The following is a 19,497-nucleotide window of genomic DNA, read 5'->3' on the forward strand; positions in this document are numbered from 1 at the left end:
ACAAATTATGCGACTTGTCAATTAAATCCTACGTGCGATGTCCCAACCACCGTTTGCTAAAACTACTGGATTAAAAAAAACAGCCTCGAATCACCTAATAACAATACACACAAAAAAGATCGCCTACACGTCAAGCGCCAAGCGATCGTGATGAGACAAAACAACGAAATGAAAAAAGAGCCGTGCACAGAAGCATGACATAACACTGGAGGCAATAGAGACAATACAGAAGCATGGTGACACAACCAACAGTATACAAAGAGCAACACAGAACCAATGTTTAAGTTAGTATTTGCTGTCAGCCATGCTCCCAATAAGTTAATCACTGCATGTGATATATTCACAGTAGTTGGCACCAAGCTTCGGTGGATGATCGTTGCAACGAAGGCAAAAAAACGTAATGTGGCTTTTATATGGAGAAATTTGCTTTGGTTTCACGAAACACAAGAAAACTAAGCATTCTGTAGGCGAACACCTTCAGTGGGTAGAAATAGAATCACAATGCGAAAGTATTATATTTGGCTCTTGTTGGAGCGATACTGCAGCGTTAAGAAGTGAATGTTGCTGCAAATGTAAAATTGAAGTATGACAAGTCATAGGTTAAAGGCGTTCGAGTGTCTTCTAACATTAGATTGCATTTGCATATCTAAGAATACAATCTTCAGGGTTGGTTTAAAGATGCAGCAAAATATGTAACATATTTCTTTATGCAGGAGGGCTACACTTTCCCATCAGCAAATAAAATATACAAACCGACCCTGAGGCTTTTAAAACAACGAACATGGCAAAGTAATTGAAATCATGAAATCGATACCGGTTTCATTTGTACTTGGCACGGCAATGTGGTTTTGTGCTTTAGCGAAGCGGAGTTAATAGTATAAACAGCACAACATCGAGCTTTGGTGTTGTACAATCCGCAGCTGTAGAGGTAGCGCCTGCATGACGTTGTTTAAGTGCAACACGCAACGAATTAAAGTAAATGGGAAAAAAACGAAGTGGGATAAAATAAATAATTGGCAAAAATAACTGGGTTAGATTATTACAGGCAAAATTGTCGTTTTGCATTTAGGGTTAATGTGTTTTATCTCAACAATTCTTGAAAACACATCTACACAAAAGATACCATAGAAGGTGCAAAGAATAGAGACATTTCCCGGGTTTTAAGCATTTCTCTTTTCGTAACAGGGCAATTACACGCAGCATATATGTTGCGCATGTTGATTTATGACTATCCTAAAGAAACAGGGATAAACTAACAAAATCGGTCAGTAAGCATGGAAAAATGCTGTATTTCTCAAACTGGCACATCTGTATCCTACTGCAGTTTTGCATAATTTCGTGCAAATTATGACGCGCAATGGCTTAGTCACGTGATCGGCAGGTTGTGACGCAATTTTGTCCAAATAATGTACGAGCAACCAGCCATGGCAGGATTTACTCGAACTATGGAAAAATAAAGGAAAGGCACGTCTCACGTTGTCAGGGCAAACGCAAGCGACATAAATGACTGGAAATTAGGCATTCCCAGCTCTACGCAATTTCACCAACGAAAAGAGTGTGACTTGCAAGCGACGTGCGTCTTTACATTCTTTACAGTCACAACTAAACGCCTCAATCACCCATGCGAACAGCTACAAGAAACAAGGTGCAATGCCAAATTTGTACAGAAGTCCTTTGATGGGCATTTGTTAAATTTTAAGATCCAACGTTTTTTGTGTTCTTATCTGTCAATGTAAAGCTATCATACAAAACGATTCAATAGTGTTCAAAAAAGTTTAAATCTAAACCCAAACTGGCGTTATATTAAGCCTCCTCTCGGTGTTGGTAGAATAGCACGTAGACATTGGATGTATCCTTAGCGGAGAGTTCGTGCTCAGAAACTACGTCGTCATTGTAAAGATGCCACTGACCAGTTGTGGCGTGCTTGCAGTTCGCTGTGTAATGACCAGAGTGAACACCTGTACATAACAATACTTGAAAATCTGTACATAAATCAAAAAGCCAGTGTCCCTGTTTACTGGTGTGTTCATACAAAATGTGACCTTATTGGCCAAAATGTGTAAACAAAAGGAAAAGGACACCATGTCTTCCCTTGGAAAGAGACGCAGCAAATATTCTGTATCGTTTAATCACACAGACCTATGCACTAAATATAGCAAATGTGACATCCTTTTCCCTTAGTTATGAAGAAATAATCGCAGTTAAGTTTGTTTAGAAAATTTAAATTATTTGGTGCCGAATCTAAAGCCTATTTCTTGTTTGCATTTCTGTGAAAGATTCCTTAATTTGGGCACACAAGTATTATGCATATTTAATGTTCAAGGTAAATATCTTACACAAAATTGTTTACCTCCATAATGTGAAATACAAGCTGAAAGGTCGTAAACTTTATGCTGCGCTGGCTCCGTTCCACTCAGCATGCCAGGATTAAAAGATTCGATAGGAAACAAAACCTACAAAATCACAAAAACAAAACTTAAGCACCACTACACAAAAGAATGCAATTTGCCTTTGAAAGTAACGAACCTCGTCGTCAACTTTTACCGCTGTTTTACTGTGATAGAGAAAACGCTTGATGTACAAAATCAGCGTCCTCGGCCACTTGCAAATACGCAGTTGTTTTTCAGCAATCTGATGCACTCCACAGGACACACAAAACCAAGGATTGTTGTCGTCTAATGTCTGTAAAGCGAACAAATAGAAATTTATATTTTGTAAGAAATGCAAAAATACTTCTATGTGCTTATGTCAAACTCAAACTGCAAGACATAAAAACAAAAAAAATTCGTAACAGCTAGACAATTCTCTAATCAAGTTTCCGTGGTTTGGATTTACGATTCCTATGGCAATGCGATTAAACATATTATGCGGTTAACCGAATTGGTCTGTGAAAGAAACTGCGATTATTAATTTTCTACAGCAAATATTAAAACTTACTTCGTTTTTGGTGAAAGCTTGCAAGCACATGTCAAGTGTGACAGGTTTTCTTTCATTTGACTCCAATTTGCTGCAGTCGCTCAAAAAGTTCTTTGGTAGGTCGATATACCTGCCAATCAAAATGACGATTTGCAATGAAATTAAAAATCAAGGATAAATCAGATGCCAACATTGTTACAAAAAGAGATAAGGGTTTACAGCAGGGGTGGGCAACCTTTGTCACTGTGGGGCCAAATACAATTGCTATGATTGAATCGCGGGCCGCACCTTTATATAACACAAGGTGCTTTTACTTTGATGCATACCAAAAATGCCTTACAAGTAAAATTCGCATTTGATTCTAGCAGCATATTGTCGCAGCATATCTGCTCAAAAATATGTAATAATTGGACTCGTTTGCCAGTACAGTTGAAATTCAAGTGTCTCTGCGGGCCGCACAAATTTAATCAATGGGTCACATGTGGCCCGCAGGCTGCCCACCCCTGGTTTACAGCATAGGATGATTTAACAATACTGAGACAAAGTAAAAATTAATTTTATATATTGTTGGTCCCGAATGTTAACTGTGAATAAATCAATGGCACTTTTACAAGAATAGACATAACACTTACCTGACACAGATGTTGTCACCAGGCAGTAATGTTAGGACATCTGTGTCTGTAATTTCACAACCTTTGCATGAATCGAGGTGTGAACATCGTGAACACAACATCCCATCGAGTGAACAATATGTCAGGATGAAGTTTTCGGTTTTTGGCAATCTATTGTCATTCATCTGCAAAAACTGACGCACAAAAATTTACAACCTATCAATTCCAAGTTTGAAAACATTTATATCCAGGTTAAAATCTGTTGGCTGTCTTATTTAAGACAAATGTATTTTGCTATAAAAGCATTGTCAATCTTCTATGCAAATCACGTTTCCAAACTTGTGGTATATATTATGGAGGTGAAAAACGTTATGATGATGTAAAAAATTGGGAATGAATCTCCTGATCAATAAGTAAAAAGGGCAATATACGTACCTCAGTCAAGCTGGATTTCTTAAGGTTAGTTGAAGTTCTTAAAAGAAGAGGATGTGCAACTGGCTGCAAATTTCCATCAGCATCAACACAAGTAAAGTTCAAAGTTACAATCACCTCCCTGTAGGTAAAAACTATTTGTTCATTTTCTGTCTAAAGATTACATCATGTTTAACCATGTTGGCTTATTTTAAAAATTCTTGCACCAAAGACCAACAATTTTTCCTTTTATGATCGCTGTTACTTTCTAAACACAATTCTACAAATGTAAACAGCCAATGCTTGGAAACAGATAACGCCTGCTTCAGAATAATCATGATCAAATATTTACAGTGCACAAATTGTTGTTTTTTACACATAAGGTACACATAAGGTCTGTTATGAGTAAAAAAATGTGAACACCTAGCTTCATGACCAGAGCCACAAATAGTTTAAAATCATACAAAGAGTAATAAATACGGTGTTGGTTATGAAATAGCACCCTTACATGTTAATACCTGCTGGAAGATGTTGATGCCAGTTGAACAAAGTCAGTATGTGGCGAACATTTGCAATGACAAATTGGACATGAAAAGCCATCTATTCCATAATGTTCGACTGATGACTAAAAAACAAACAAAAGTCTATAGCAATTAAGTGGAGGGAAATTCATGTACTTTATACCTGGACACAAGCATGACAGATCATCACCGAACATGACTCAGCATTATGTCGAAGTAACTCTGAATCAGCAAAATCTTCCAAACAAATGCAACAGCTGTTCCAAGAACTGGTTGGTGTTGTATCTGCAAACATTTATTGTTAAGATTGTATGGATAGTAATAAATCTCCATACACATCATACCATCAGTATCAGTTTCAGCTACAAGCATGTCAGCAGTTTCAATTGCTTCTATTTTTCGTGTAGGATTAACACTTTTCAAGAATGCAGTATTCTCCTGAAATTTGGTCAAACAAATCACAAACTTTACTTGTGTAAAATATTTTTAGTATTATTTTTCATGCACAAATGCAGTATGTATGTAACAAAGAAGTGCAAAACAGTGTCATTTTATAATCAAACATAAAACAGTATTGACTTTAGCTATCCCTAATTGTTGTGGCAGAATCGCACCTTTACTACCATTACATGTATTTTATACCGTTTTTCTATAACACTTAAGAAACTTTTGTTTTGATCAATTTTAAAGACATCTAAGAAAATCCAAGAAATAAATTCTAATTTTCTGCATAAACCTACCAGTACTCTAAAGATGTTGTAGTTCTTCATTTCACAAAATCTAAATTTTCCCAGGTCAAATGTTTTGTGGTGACTAGATTGCAAATCCTGTGCAATGGCTTCCTTTAAGTCTTCTACTCTACCCTGCTTCAGTGCATACACAGAAGTCATAAATGAATCCCCATGCAAAGGAACAAGTCTCACGTCTAAAAAACACATTAAGAAATAACAGCAAAATTTGATTTATGTTGCTGACAACCAAAAAGCAAACTTACCAAACACAGATTGTAGTGCATGTGGTATTGGCACGGACAGATACATAAATGGTTCATATGTCACAGATGTGTTTCCACACTTACAACACGAAACAACACTCTCTAGTTGACCTTGGAAGTTGTCCACCACAATCTGGAGGCATAATAATTACTCCAGATTATTTGACAATAATTGATGGTTTGTTCATTCTTATTGTAAGCCAGTTTTAAAAACCTAATTTTCGACAAGTGAATCAAATTTTATTTGTGAATGTAAAGAAAGTATTAAAATTATTTCATCATTTAATTGTCATTTAGAGTGCAAGAAAATGAAAATTATTATTTGATTAGCATGAAATGAAAATTGGTGGGGTCAAAAATAAAAAGTCTATTATATTTTTATGTTTTTGCAAGGAATTCTTACAGAGTGGTTCTTTTCACTGTACTTTTCCCACATTTCCTCGGCCCTTGTCAAGTTACCAGGCAAATCAATGTCCTCATTGCTAACCTCAGTTTCATTTGCTTTTTTAGAGAGTGAATCATACCTGTCACAACACAATTACAATAAATATGCAAATATCACAGCACAATTGGTTTTTTTGCACAAGCACAAAATTTATAGTTTAATGAATGAGCCAAAGGTATTTTTATACCTTGCATTATTAGTGCTTTTTTCAACATGCATTTTACTGCATCCCGCATTGTTGTCAAGATTTCCCGCTTTCACTTGATCAGGTTTGGGGTTTTCATCCACAAGTATGTTAGTAAATTTAGTGACAAGGGATCCTTAAAAACAAAAGCTTGTGTTAAAAATGAAAAAAAAATTGAGAAAAAAAATCTAAACCTAAATGCATGTAAACGGTGACTTGTTTCAAACAAAACAATGCTAGAATATTTGTTGAGGCAAATATTACATGAATGATATGTACATGTAGTTTTGCATTTCTTCAAACATTACACATACTGAAATTGATACTGACCTTTTTCCCCTGTCATAGATTCAAGCCCATTGTTCTGCTCAACTGGGGTATGAATACAGAAGTTATTTGATGAAATGCCCAACTCACAGTCTTTGCATTTGGCAGAAAATGGCAGCAGTGGACTATATTTGGATTGTAGCAACCCTATGCGAAGTCTGTTGTGCGGTTTAAGTGAAAATATCTTTTTTTTCTCAGGATTTTGAAAACAAGAAGTCCCATCGCCTGTTTCCACTTGTGATAGAAACGTTTCACTAACATTTGGTATATCCAGAGCTGTAGAGTTGGGCAGCAATGGCCCCAAATAATCACTTTTTTCTACACAAGCTTTGTCAGGGAAATTAAAATTGTCAAATGGAAATTCAGTTGAAAGATATGGTTTGCATAGTGAAGACATTTCAGTTGCAACATTGTATGCTAAAACACTTTGAGTGCCAACTTTGGTTTTTAGTTGCAACATATCAACATCAGCTTCACTGAAGAGCTTTTTACATTGTACAACATCAGTGTTTGTTTTTCCTGCAACATAAAGGCAAATGTTTTAGGCAACACCTAATGGTCCAAAATGTTTTTTGAATAGTCGAATAGCAAAAACTAAATGTAAAAATATTTCAGTTTTGTTGGTTTACCTTGGCGTTTTAGGTCAGCTAAAACATTAGTTTGTTTAGATCTTTTGTCCGCAACTTTTTCTGATTTTAGGTCTTGTTCCATTTCACTTGAAAAAAATCAACATATAATTTCAAAATCTTTAACCATTTATAAGCCACATATTGTGGGTATAACTCTGGCTGTGTAGTCCTGTGTGACAAAAAGATTAAAAAAAAGAGAACAAGTATTCTTAAAATATTTTTAAAAACCAATAACAATACAAAATCAAGTTTAGAAAAAAAAGCTGTACCAACATTTTCAACAAGGCTAAAAAACATCTAGAAAGGTGGCTTTCTGAACATTTCCTTTTATGGAACAATAAACAAAAAACTGGGAATTTTTTTCATCAAAACTTTGATACTAAACCAATTGGGAAATAAAAAGGGTCAAAAACGACAGCGGATTGTCAAAAAAAGGGGCCAACAACTACATTCAGTTAGCACAATTGTGATAAAATTCTGCTATTACGTATCATCATAAGAACAGGAAGTTTGATCATCACTACTGGAAAGTTGCAGTAGTTGTCCATTGTTTAGCCGAGAACCAATAGGTTGTGGGTATTTGTTGCTGTGGTCAGTCGTGATCTCCTCATCACATTCCACATCCGCATTCAACACATTCACATTCAGTGTTTTCTTTTCTTTGCCTTAAAGTTGCATAGAGTACATGTACAACTTGACATAAAATTCAGGCACTAAAAATAGATTAACTAATGTAGCCAAGAGACTTATGTGCAATTGATTAGTCTTAAACATTTACCTATGCTAGCTATCAAATTAATTCTCAGTCTATCTAATCAGCACCCTTTCTGATAAGAAAAACCTGCAAACAGCAACAACACAGTAACCAAAATACAACATGAAATTCTGCAGTTTTTACCTATAAATGAAGTCAAACTTCGTAGGTCAGGCTGATTAATAGCATCAGTTCTTTTGTAAATCGGCAAACAGTTGTCCAAATATTCAATGCTTTCAGTTCTTCTTCGTTTGGAACTTCATACAAAAAGCAAATGGTTAAAACTGGATGAAAGCAATTTTTATCATTGACAAACAATATGTATGTTCCACAAGACAGGTGAAATGCACAGATTGCAACCTAACACAAGCAACTTTCAACTTTATGTGTTTGAAAAATATCTCAGTTACCATTTGCTAAAATTGTTGTCAAAAAAACAATGAAATGCAGTCATACATATACATCCGTTTTGCTTGGATGTATGCAATAGTAGCAACACAGCTGTGGATAGGGACACATTAAAGTTGGCCTACTTACTTATCATCAGGAATGGTTAGGTCATTGCAGATTTTAGTGTTAAGTGGTACTGTAGTGGTATGGTTTTCATCAAACTCCTTCAAATCAAGATGCAAAGAACCCAGAAAAAGTGCCAAAAACTCCTGCCCATCATGCTATAAAAAAAATTCTTTTACATTAATTACATCAGAAAAAAAGCAACGCATAAACCAGGATTTTCACTGGAGCCTAGTCAGTACATTGTTATGCAACTATTTAAGTAAACACTTTAAAGTACATAAATAAAACAATCTGACTGAGGGCAAAAATGATCGCTTACCTGCGAACTGCCAGAAAATTGAGGATGTGTCAAACTAATAAAATCTTTAAATGTTTTTGGAACTATGACAGACCATTTTCCACACCAATATTTTTCAATCAATGAGTGAAACTCCATAAGAACACCCGGACTGAAAAAACGATAAACAAGAAAAATCACCATAAAGCACAAATAAATTTGAGTATGGTAGGCTAAGCAAATATTACTTTTTGGGTTTAGGACAAAAGGAAAACAAAAACAAGGACATAAACATACATTTACTTCAAATAAATCAACATCATGTAATTGCATTTCTTTCATTTTAATGGTACTTAAGAAAATCATACACACCTATACTTTTTATTTGACAAAAAGTATTCCAGCAGTGATGTGTTGTGCAACAAACATTGTAGCGTGCTGTTCATGTAACAGGTGTTGCCAAGATTATACAGACCACAATTTCCAGGTTGTGGGTGACAAGCTGGGATGTCTATAATTAACAACAACACTCATGTAAAGCATCATAACACACAAGAAAACACAGGTGTCTACACCATAATGTCATAAAAAACTGAAATAGCCTTTTGAAAGCAAATTAAACAGCAAAAACTTGACAATTCAAACCTTGTGGAATAAAACACTGATTTTCAGGTTCACATGTCGCTACTTGTAAACTGCTACAAGAACCAACATCTTCAAGTACTTCAGCGTCATTATCAGTATTGTCATTCATTGTGTTCTTTTAAGTGTATGCCACATATGCCAGTTACAAATTCACACCTACACACAAAAATAGAGACATGGTTGGTCAGATGATCACAAAAATACAATACAACATGCATCATTTCACAAACAAAACAGCAGCTTAATTGCAAGGGTGACTTCAACTTTGGATAAATAATAAATACATATCGGGTCCATGGTATGACACAAGCATAACCAAGTTGTGAAAGGTTGTTCTGCTTTGTAATATGTGTCTATACTGTAAGAGAAGAGAAACTGGGAATGGGGTTTTGCATATGAAACTCAGATAAGTCAGCTCTTTACTGGATTTTTGTCTTCATCAGCCAGCTTGACGCGCAGTGGAGAAACATAGAATATCTTTTTATCACTTAACTTATGAGCACCAATCGGGCCAATTTCACAATCAGCACATGCTAAATACTTAATATCATTTACAGTGTTACAAAAGCCGACATTTTCAAATGAAAACATGTCTGTTACTGTCCAAAATTTATGCCCAGTTTCACCATCCCCGTCGCATTTCTTCATTGGTGGAAGAAAAATGCCATCTTCAATTTCCTTCCACACAGCTGTTTTTGGTTGTAAAATAATTGAACCACACTTTTCACATTGAATAACAGCGGTATTGGTAATGTTCCCTTCAGCCATGGTTAAATTTAAACAAAAGTGCTGTGACAAATAAATATAGGCTAAAGTACATATCAAAGAAAGACAGCAACAATTCACAAAAACATTAATTTAACAAAAAACAAAAGGTTTTTATTCTACCCTGATATCGACTTTGGTTCCTCTGAAAGTCTGAAGTAAACTGACTTATAGAATCAGTAATCAGATGGTTATAAAATGGTGGGGCATGTGGATACGCCAACAGTCACCACCACTTTCGTCACTGCAACAAGACAATCACTTTCTGTTACAGAAAGATTCATATTTTAAACAAGCTGTAACATTTTCATTCTAAATATCAGCCATTACCAAAAAGCCAACAAATGAACAAAGTGCAGTAAATCTTCTGCCGTCAAAATTCCTTTCGATCATCCGACCTCTGTCATGGTTGAATGGGTTCTAGAAAATCAAGGTGCAAAAGTGCAAACGTGAAGATGAACAGAAACAATCAAACAAACCAACATCTAAGTTCAAGTGGATTTCTTTTAGCTTTTCTTTTGAAAGGAAGTATATTACATGTGTTCTGACCTTTTTTAAAAAATTGCATGTGCTTAGACTAAACCTTACGTACAAAACCGTTAATACACTTTATCGAAATGACATGTCTCCGCACCATGATGCAGCTCGTAATCGTATAAATTCTCGATCCCAACTCTTTGGTAACGTTTCGATTTCTGTAAATTTTGTAGTTGTCAGGTGAGAAAAATGTTTACCCTAATAACGGCTGCAGCCGTCTTGTTTTTGCCATCTGTCACCTGTGAAAAGGTTAGTTGCTGTTAGTTAAAATCCGAGTTGCATTTAGGTTTAACTTTGAAAGCAATTGTAGCAGGTAATTTTTTTGTTTTAATTTTTCCTAGTTCTTTTTTTAGTATACTTATATATAAGGCAGGGTATGCTGATGTACAAAAATCTAAAACAAGAAGGTTTAAACTTTAAAGGTCGAATTCAGCAATACAGGCAAAATATATGTTTTTCTTGATCTAAAAATGATCCCATCAATTTTTATGTCGGTTTGGTGTGTCTAAGAACAACATACAAACTCCTTCTTTAACTAAAAAATGGTTGACAAAGTATCCAACTTTGTAATGGAAACATGTGTGCTGGGACACTTTTGTATTTGCCTGCAGAAGCAATTATGTTGTTAAATGCCAAGTAACGGTAAAGACCTTTTTTGGATTCAGTCCAAATCTTAAAATCTAAAGACAGTTTGACCCATGATTCATAAAAATCCTCTTTGAATAACTTGTTAGGCTAGTTAGAATCAAGTAAAGGGCTTATAGAATATAACCTGATCGTTGATTTGAAAACTTGGTATCTTTTTACTTGTTTTGTAGTACACATTTTAAAACAAATTGGGTGAAAAACACAATTCATCATGAGTGAAAGAGTGGTTGGCTGGGTTTCTGACGAAGAATGGATTTGTACATACCAAAAACTTTTCTGTGGCAACATGAAAGACCAATATGATGCATTAGATATAATCAACCTATGGCGAGCGCGATTCTGTAGCAAAATACCTGTAGCTATTGATGCCACATCAAGGCTGTTAGAATCTTGGCTGGAAAGTAACAAAGTTACCAGGGATGCCAAAAGACAACTGATGTCAGCAGCAGTTACACAATTTGTTGGTTTGGTAACTGAGAGAGGGCTTAAAGGTAACACGAAAAAGCCCATCCATGAGGTTGGTGAAGATTTTGGTATACCGGAATGGTTGATTAACCTAAGACATGAAATGGCACATGGTCCTTTGCCTACTTCACAAATGCTTGAGAAGGCTGTTGTTTTTGCCCTAGACTGGCTGAAGGATAATCACTGGGATGTGCAGTACAAAATAGCTATGAAAAATAAAAAGGCCAAACAATTACAATGTTCAGAAGTTCTTGTGCAAAAAAATGGCGAAGAAATGATTCTTAAACTGTTGCTAGATTATGTAACTGTACTGACCAGAAAGCATGTAAACATCACTGTAGCAAAAAGAAAAAAGAAAGCAAGTGCTGTTGTGCGTAATTTGGAACTTTGTATTCAGGATGATATAATAGCTGAAAAACTTTGTACTTATTTGGTTGAACGAAAGTTTCTTGTAGCTTACCCAAAACTGTTATTGCTTAAACCTGGGAGTTCATTAAACATTCAGTGTTTTAATTTTTGGAAACCAATTCTTGAACTAATCAGGCATAGACAACTTGTGTTTGTACTCGTATGTAAATTGGTAAGTGCAGTTTCTGAAAACCATCATGGAACCCAGTACCATAATTTGTTCTGTTCGTGGACCAAACATGTTTTAGGCAAAATTGAAAACCACAAGATTAATGAAAACCTCAGCAAGGAGCTTTATTCAGAATGGATGATATCCACAACAAAACTGTCATTGCAGAAATGTGAGTGTTGTCAATACTTAATAGGAGCCATAAAAGACAAATTTAATGATCCAGTTAACTCTGACAAGGGGATTTTAATGAGTCAACTGTTAAAGAGTTCAAGCAAACCGGATTTTCAAAACAGTCTTGATGAGACTCACCTATTAAATAGGACATACAAACTGGAAGATATTACAAGACCCATGTTGTTGCATCCCAAGCCGAATGATACTATAAATCCTGTTCATTCAGGACCATGGAAAGTGTATGATGGTGAACCTCTGTTGCAAATAGGTTTACTTCCAGGGCAATGTATAACTGATTTGCATGAAAGTGTAATGGGACCATCACAAACTGTCTCTGATAATGTAACTGATGTATGTTTTCAAGATGACTTATCAATGTCTACCGATATTAGCACCAGAACGGAGAGTGTGGCCACTGGCCTGGCAAGTTTTACTCAAAATGATTGGAATTGTTTAGAAACAATGATCAATAGTTGTTAATTGTAACCTTCACTTTCTTTGTGGTGAGGTATAAAGAGCTAACAAAATTTTGGCTGATTATGTTGCTTCTGCAATATTCGGTTTCTGTCATTAAACATTTTTGAAAAGTCAGCAGAAACTGGCATTTAAATAAAAACGGATCGGTGCCTTAAATTTTCAATAACCTTTCTCCTTTTCAGTTAAAGTAGCGTTATCTATTGTAAATGTTTTAATTGGCCAATTGCATGCAGTTTGCATGCCAATTGCTTGCTGTGTGAAAAAATATGGCAAGACTTATTCAAAATTGTGTTAATTCGCTTGCAACCAAGCCGAGTTTCTGGAGCAAGATTCTCAAGCAAACACCAGTTGTCACTACTGGAATAAGGTTTGTAAGAGCACCTGAATTTTGGTAAAGTGTAACATTTTGGATGAGCTTACCCAAAAATATAACGCAATTCCTGAAGATTTGCAATTCATTAATTTAATTGCAAGCAGGTGCAGAACAGTTAATGGTCTAAAAATGCCTGTCTCGATACTGCATAAAATTGTTCTGCTACATTTTTCAGTACAGTATTTTACCAAAGGTATGCCACATGTGACTCGATTTAAATATTTTAGGGATGCTTTACTGTATTGCAAACTTTTTTATCCAATAGGATAATAATTTTTTGTGATAGAAATGCAACAAAATGGGAAATGAACCATGAATACTTGGAACAGTTTTTAAAACCACACTGCATGTTTCCAGCATGTCCTGAAACAGACACAATTGATTTGAAGGAACTTTATTGTGAGTTTGTATATATTTGTGACCTCTTATTGTCAACTTTGGTAAATTGGTAAAAAAAATTGGCAAATTTCAATGGTTGCTGTCTGCTGTTGTGTGTATCTTTGTTAAATTTGTTTTCTAAAAATGTTCTTAGTTGACTAAAAATGTTTTCAAATTATCACAGCACCAGTCAAAGTGAAAAATCGAGGTGATATGGGCAAACTCGATACAATGCAAGTCAACTTTGGACCACAGCATCCAGCTGCTCATGGTGTGCTTCGCTTGATTCTTGAGATGACTGGAGAGGTATTTGTGTGAAACTTGCACAAACTTGAAAGTCAGCAACAAAAAAGTGTCCATAGTAAAGATATTATGTTTTGCCTAAATCAGATGCCCCCATTTCCTTTCACTTCTTGATTTTTCCTGCAAGTAAACATAATGGGGATTTCAGTATTTTTTCGAGTTTTTCTGAAAGAAACGATATCGCAGCTTTTGTACAGTGTATAATTATAGGATGTTAAGGGTAATATTGCAAACAAATCTTTGTATTCTTTTAAGGTTATTGTAAGGGCAGATCCCCACATCGGACTGCTTCACAGAGGCACTGAGAAGTTGATTGAATACAAAACCTATACACAGGTAATAACTTGGGTAGAGAGTTTTTAACACTTGGTTGTGTTCGGGATATGTGAGGACACCAATATGTTCATTTCAGGCATTGCCTTACTTTGATCGACTTGATTATGTTTCAATGATGGTCAATGAACAAGCTTTTGCACTCGCTGTAGAACGGCTTCTTGGTATAACAGCTCCACCCCGTGCTCAATGGATCAGAGGTAAAGTACCCAACTTTATGATTCACTGATTTGTTTCTTGCAATTAGAACTCATTTATGTGTAGGGTTGGTTTATATTTACACAACAGAGTGCAAAAAGATCATATTTAAAGTCAGGTAACCTTGGCAAATGTGTCAACCTTATCTCTGCGTTGACAGACTAGCGAAAGCCGGTTATAGTCACCCAGTACAACATTTAATTCATTGCTTCTCCATCTTACCTATTAAAATCTTGTACAATTATATAACATCTATAAAATCTCTTTTTGCCGAAAAGCTGTTATATTCAGATTCCACATTAAAATTCTTTTGTTTAATCTCTTTTCCAAGAAAGGGTTTTATTGTCCTAGTAAGTTAAAATTGTTTTTTTTTAAAGTTTTTACTTTACAGTTTTCTTTGCCGAGCAAACTCGCATTCTTAACCACATTATGGGTATCACAACCCATGCCTTGGATGTTGGAGCAATGACTCCATTCTTTTGGTTGTTTGAAGAAAGAGAAAAGGTAATGGAGAGAGCTAACATAGCTTGTAGGAATAGGCTGACCTGAGCCAGAACCCCTGCACTTGGTACCGGGGATCGCTGTTTTTGATTCTCCGTGCTCAACCGAGCAGACTGTTTTTTTTTTAATGCGCTAGATTTAAAAAAAAGTGTTTTTGGGGTCTGTACAGCTTAATACATCACTCGTGACGTTAGGGTCCGTGGAGAGCTACAAAGCTAGCGTGGAATAGGGAATGCTTATAGCGTCACAATGCAACGAGCGTTAACGTGAGATGCTGGTTTCTCGACCAAACAAAATTTTACTGTTTTGGCCCATCAATAATAGCTTGCATGTCATATGTGTTCGAAAATGTTATGTTTCTTTACCAGATGATGGAGTTTTATGAGCGAGTGTGTGGGGCAAGAATGCATGCAGCATATGTTCGACCGGGTGGTGTCAGTCAAGATCTACCTCTGGGTTTACTGGATGATGTCTATGACTGGGCTATTAGGTTTTCTGCACGAATTGATGAACTTGAAGAGGTACATATGTGCTTAAAATTATGCAACTTTGTTTAGAATTTCCAAATAAAGTATCCTTAGCTGTGTTTATCTACGGTTTAAACTTTATATACCTTCAACACATACAAATTACTCAAGAAGAGCGACACACAATCAGCGTCAGTTAAATCGTTTATTATGGGTCCCCTTCCCTGAAGGGGACACATATTGTTTTTGTCCGTATTTTTTTTTTCTTTTTTTCTTTTTTCTTTTTTCTGTCTAACGCTGGCTTGTGAGACCCGTTTGGTCAAGAAAAAGTGCTTGAAATTTATTGAAATTTGGACATATGTTAGATATTAATCCAAACTTGGTCCACCTGAAGTTTGACCCCAAATTACCCAGCCGTTCACCCACAGGCCCCCGAAACGTAAAATTTGTAACGCTCGTTTGTAACGCTCGTTTGTTCAAGAAAAAGTGCTTTAAATTTATTGAAATTTGGACACATGTTAGATATTAATCCAAACTTGGTCCACCTGAAGTTTGACCCCGATTGACCCAGCGGTTCACCCACAGGCCCCCGAAACGTACATTTTTTAACGCTGGTTTGGTAAAGAAAAAGTACTTCAAATTTATTCAAATTTGGACATATCTTAGTTATCAATCTGAACTTGATTCTCTAGAAGTTTGACCCCGAATGACCCAGCGGTTCACCCACAGGCCCCCGAGACGTAAATGTGTCTAACACTCGTTTGGTCAAGAAAGACACTGTAGGCAGAAGTACCAAGAGAGTAACTCACTGGTTTACGATAGCGGGAGGGCTCAGGTTGACGTCGGACAGACGTTTTACGAGACGTCGTTTCGGTGATTAGAAATCAGCTGTTGTGCACAGCAATGCTATGTCATTTTATTAAGTTATCACTCACGTTTTTAGTTTTGGCGAAGGTTTTACACCTATGACGTGATTTAAACCTAATAACCGTGCTTCGGTTTTGTATATGTCAAGCAAAACTTTGTTAATCGAAGTAAAGATGAAAAAGTTAACTTGACTTTTTTGCCAAATAAATGTTTTTTTAAATGCTCGTTGTCAGGTTGGCCGCCGCATGATCACGGGTTACTTAAGGTCAACTAGTAGGTATTACAAACACAGTTCAGACCTTTCTTTCGTCATAACGTAGCGTTTTTTTTGACAATCAATTTAGGAGTCAATACTCATGTATAAATTAGGCTTAACAGTATTGTTGAACACCAAGGACGGCGTGCTATTGAAAACGGTGTCAAAAGTCAAACAGTCGTTTGGCGTGTGCACACTGAGAGGTTACTACAGGTCAATGGTACTTGTTTTGCGAAACAAAGTTAAATGAAAAACAATTTGTTATGTATACACTTGTAGCAAATTGCTTTTTAATTTAAAGTGTCTGTAACACAACTGTTACAGCTTTCTAAAAAAAATGTGTTCAAAATCCGACCTTGGACGACAATATCTGGGTCAAAGCAAGAGATTAGATTAAAGTATTTGTTACGTTTTTTAATGTTTTTGTAATTACATGACAATAAGAGTGCAAAAAGAATACGAACAATTTTTTTGTTGGGTTAATGCTTTCTAAATATTTGTCCTTAAGAATCTAAAAATCACCGCAACATTTGTTTACTGTAAATCTGCACAAACGCGCGTGTGGGGACCCATTTGTTTTTGTTTACAAAAGCAATCATATGTGTAGATCAAATGATGTGTATAGTAAATTGGTAAATATCGTATAGAATATATAAAATGGAAGTATATCAGAAAGCCACTCTTCTAGTTTATTTTGCCTATTTACACTGCATTGTCAGTTTCCGTCTAACAGAAACATTAAAGCTGTAACGTTAAATACTAAACAAGTAACAGTCTGCGAAACTTACACCTTCAGCTTCAACATATTGTGTTTGACAGGTTGTAACTGAAAATCGAATCTGGAGGCAGCGTACTGTGGATATTGGTGTGATTACTGCCCAACAGGCACTTGCTTGGGGTTGCAGGTATAACATTATAACCCCATGCACTAGTTTAAATACATCCTAAAACGTTTTACCTTTGTCGCTTTACGCAAAATCACTTTATTGGTGATATTTTAGGTATAATTATTGAGAGTTTGTCGTTTTTATGCAATGTTTAAAGTACGTTTACAAAACGTTTTTCAGTGGCGTAATGTTGCGTGGCTCCGGAATCAAATGGGATTTGCGAAAGACGCAACCATACGACGTTTACGACCAAGTGGATTTCGATGTTCCTATTGGGTCACGTGGCGACACATTCGACAGGTTTGTCTAAAATGGACACAGTAATCAGCTTTATATAAACTTAATGAGATTTGAAACACGTTCCCAAGAAACAAATGCAAACCACGAAAAAACTTGTGAATGTAATTTTTATGTTTCACCATTTTAAAATTGTGCAAGCACATTTTTTGATTTACATTTTGGTTATCTTTTAAATAAATAACTATTTAATTTAAAGGATGGACCCTTCTTCATTTACTTATACGATGTGTAAAATATATGTCTATTGTCTGTTATGAGGCTCGTATTTGTTAGATACATGTGTCGTGTCGAGGAAATGCGCCAATCACTTCGCATCATTCACCAGTGTATGAACAAAATGCCTCCCGGTGAAATCAAACTCGATGATAACAAACTAACTCCCCCATCAAGATCACAAATGAAGGTACAAACTTTAATAATATCTTAAAAAGAAATTAATTCAAATATAGTTTTGCCGGGAATGGTATGGTTCGTGCTAAGACCCCAGTATTGGGAACCTAAACACTCTTTTTGCATAATGTTCGCAGAAGGCAATAAGAAACCTTTACTATGCCATCTAAGTTAATATAGTATTATGATATATGTCCCTTAAATGTCTACTGGACAGTTCAACGCGTATTACCATATCATAGTTTGCATGCTTGGCAAACAAAAGTGTTTTTTGTTGTTGTTCTTGAAAAAGACAAGTTGCCGTTTTTTATGATTTTTTGTGAATTTGGTGAATGTTTTTGTTAGGATTCGATGGAAGCTGTTATTCATCACTTCAAGCTTTTTACTGAGGGTTACCAAGTACCAGCAGGAGCGACATACACAGCTGTCGAAGCACCCAAGGTAACAGGTTTTGACGAACAGTGCTAAATCCAAAGTTGCTTTTCTGACAAACTGAAACACAGAGCGTAAAACAGTATGCTTTCTTATAACTTGAAGGTTATTACCATTCATCTCCATTGGTATTAAGTATCGGTACAGTCCAAAATGGCTCCATGTTATGTGACATGTCTTGCAACGTTTAATGACCATCCTCCTTTATTTTGCTCAACAAGTCATGTTTAATACACACGCAAGTTAAAATTTGGAACTTTGAAAATTCGCAAACTTTGGAATTGAGTTGTAAAGTACAGACTCGAGAATAATAACTTTTTTTCAGGGTGAATTTGGGGTTTACCTTGTATCTGACGGTACGAGCAAACCATACAGATGTAAAATCAAAGCACCCGGCTTCGCACATTTGGTAAGTGTTAAATTTTCTATTTGAGTGTTTGACATGTGATTATACTCGGCTTGTGTGTTAAGGCTGTTTTGGAGCATGTTGCGCCTGGACTTCAACTACCTGATATTGTGGCTTTGATAGGTAAGCTTTTTTTGTCATTTCTGCACATACTGTATTGATTTTGTAACAACGCCTTTTTCTCTTTGGTCTATCACGAATTTGAAAATGTGCAAATATTGGTACTGAAACCCTTTTAAAAACTCTTAACAAAGCTTAAAAATTGTGTTTTCTTGCAGGAACGTTAGACGTCGTGTTTGGAGAAATTGATCGATAAACTACACTCTCGCCAATTTATTTAATTTTTTTCGGATACTCTTTCACAACCTTCACTAAGTTAGCCACACCGTTGGCTGTTTCAGAAACCAAACCGTTGATTTCCTAAAGCCTTTTCTGAGTCTCCTCGTGTTCCCTGTAAGCTTGTCTTGGGCGCCATTTCAAGTTCAATACAGATTTATTATTGAAACGCAACATGTCTCGTCTGCCTTTGA

The 19,497-nt window shown here is 35.9% G+C and overlaps 4 protein-coding genes across 4 annotated transcripts; 2 read left to right on the forward strand and 2 right to left on the reverse strand.

Annotated features, from left to right (window-relative positions):
- Window positions 1-119: 119 nt before the first annotated feature.
- LOC145215004 (uncharacterized) lies at window positions 120-9,639 on the reverse strand. Its single transcript, XM_080083656.1, has 21 exons — window positions 9,231-9,639; window positions 8,958-9,096; window positions 8,628-8,757; window positions 8,330-8,463; window positions 7,937-8,049; window positions 7,526-7,703; window positions 7,039-7,124; window positions 6,413-6,928; window positions 6,086-6,218; window positions 5,857-5,977; window positions 5,454-5,586; window positions 5,200-5,384; window positions 4,804-4,897; window positions 4,623-4,744; window positions 4,457-4,563; window positions 3,963-4,080; window positions 3,549-3,721; window positions 2,938-3,046; window positions 2,527-2,682; window positions 2,351-2,453; window positions 120-1,958 (listed from the first exon to the last, which is right to left on the reverse strand). The coding sequence occupies exons 1-21, from the start codon at window positions 9,337-9,339 to the stop codon at window positions 1,804-1,806; spliced, it is 3,114 nt and encodes a 1,037-aa protein (XP_079939782.1). The 5' UTR covers window positions 9,340-9,639; the 3' UTR covers window positions 120-1,803.
- Window positions 9,640-9,641: 2 nt separating this feature from the next.
- LOC145213142 (guanine nucleotide exchange factor MSS4-like) lies at window positions 9,642-9,998 on the reverse strand. Its single transcript, XM_080081376.1, has one exon. It carries the CDS (start codon window positions 9,996-9,998, stop codon window positions 9,642-9,644), a length of 357 nt encoding a protein of 118 aa, XP_079937502.1.
- A 423-nt stretch (window positions 9,999-10,421) lies between these two features.
- LOC145215007 (uncharacterized) lies at window positions 10,422-13,042 on the forward strand. The gene has a single exon (XM_080083659.1). The coding sequence runs from the start codon at window positions 11,392-11,394 to the stop codon at window positions 12,877-12,879; it is 1,488 nt and encodes a 495-aa protein (XP_079939785.1). The 5' UTR covers window positions 10,422-11,391; the 3' UTR covers window positions 12,880-13,042.
- A 24-nt stretch (window positions 13,043-13,066) lies between these two features.
- Window positions 13,067-19,477, forward strand: LOC145215008 (NADH-ubiquinone oxidoreductase 49 kDa subunit-like). The gene is made up of 14 exons (XM_080083660.1): window positions 13,067-13,243; window positions 13,536-13,648; window positions 13,812-13,933; window positions 14,186-14,266; window positions 14,343-14,463; window positions 14,853-14,965; window positions 15,331-15,483; window positions 17,372-17,457; window positions 17,620-17,739; window positions 18,013-18,142; window positions 18,475-18,570; window positions 18,887-18,970; window positions 19,033-19,090; window positions 19,246-19,477. Exons 1-14 carry the CDS (start codon window positions 13,143-13,145, stop codon window positions 19,281-19,283), a joined length of 1,416 nt encoding a protein of 471 aa, XP_079939786.1. The 5' UTR covers window positions 13,067-13,142; the 3' UTR covers window positions 19,284-19,477.
- The last annotated feature ends 20 nt before the right edge of the window (window positions 19,478-19,497 follow it).

The sequence above is a fragment of the Phallusia mammillata genome, chromosome 2 (genome assembly GCF_965637545.1).
Source record: "Phallusia mammillata chromosome 2, kaPhaMamm4.hap1.1, whole genome shotgun sequence".
Classification (NCBI taxonomy): Eukaryota; Metazoa; Chordata; class Ascidiacea; order Phlebobranchia; family Ascidiidae; genus Phallusia; species Phallusia mammillata.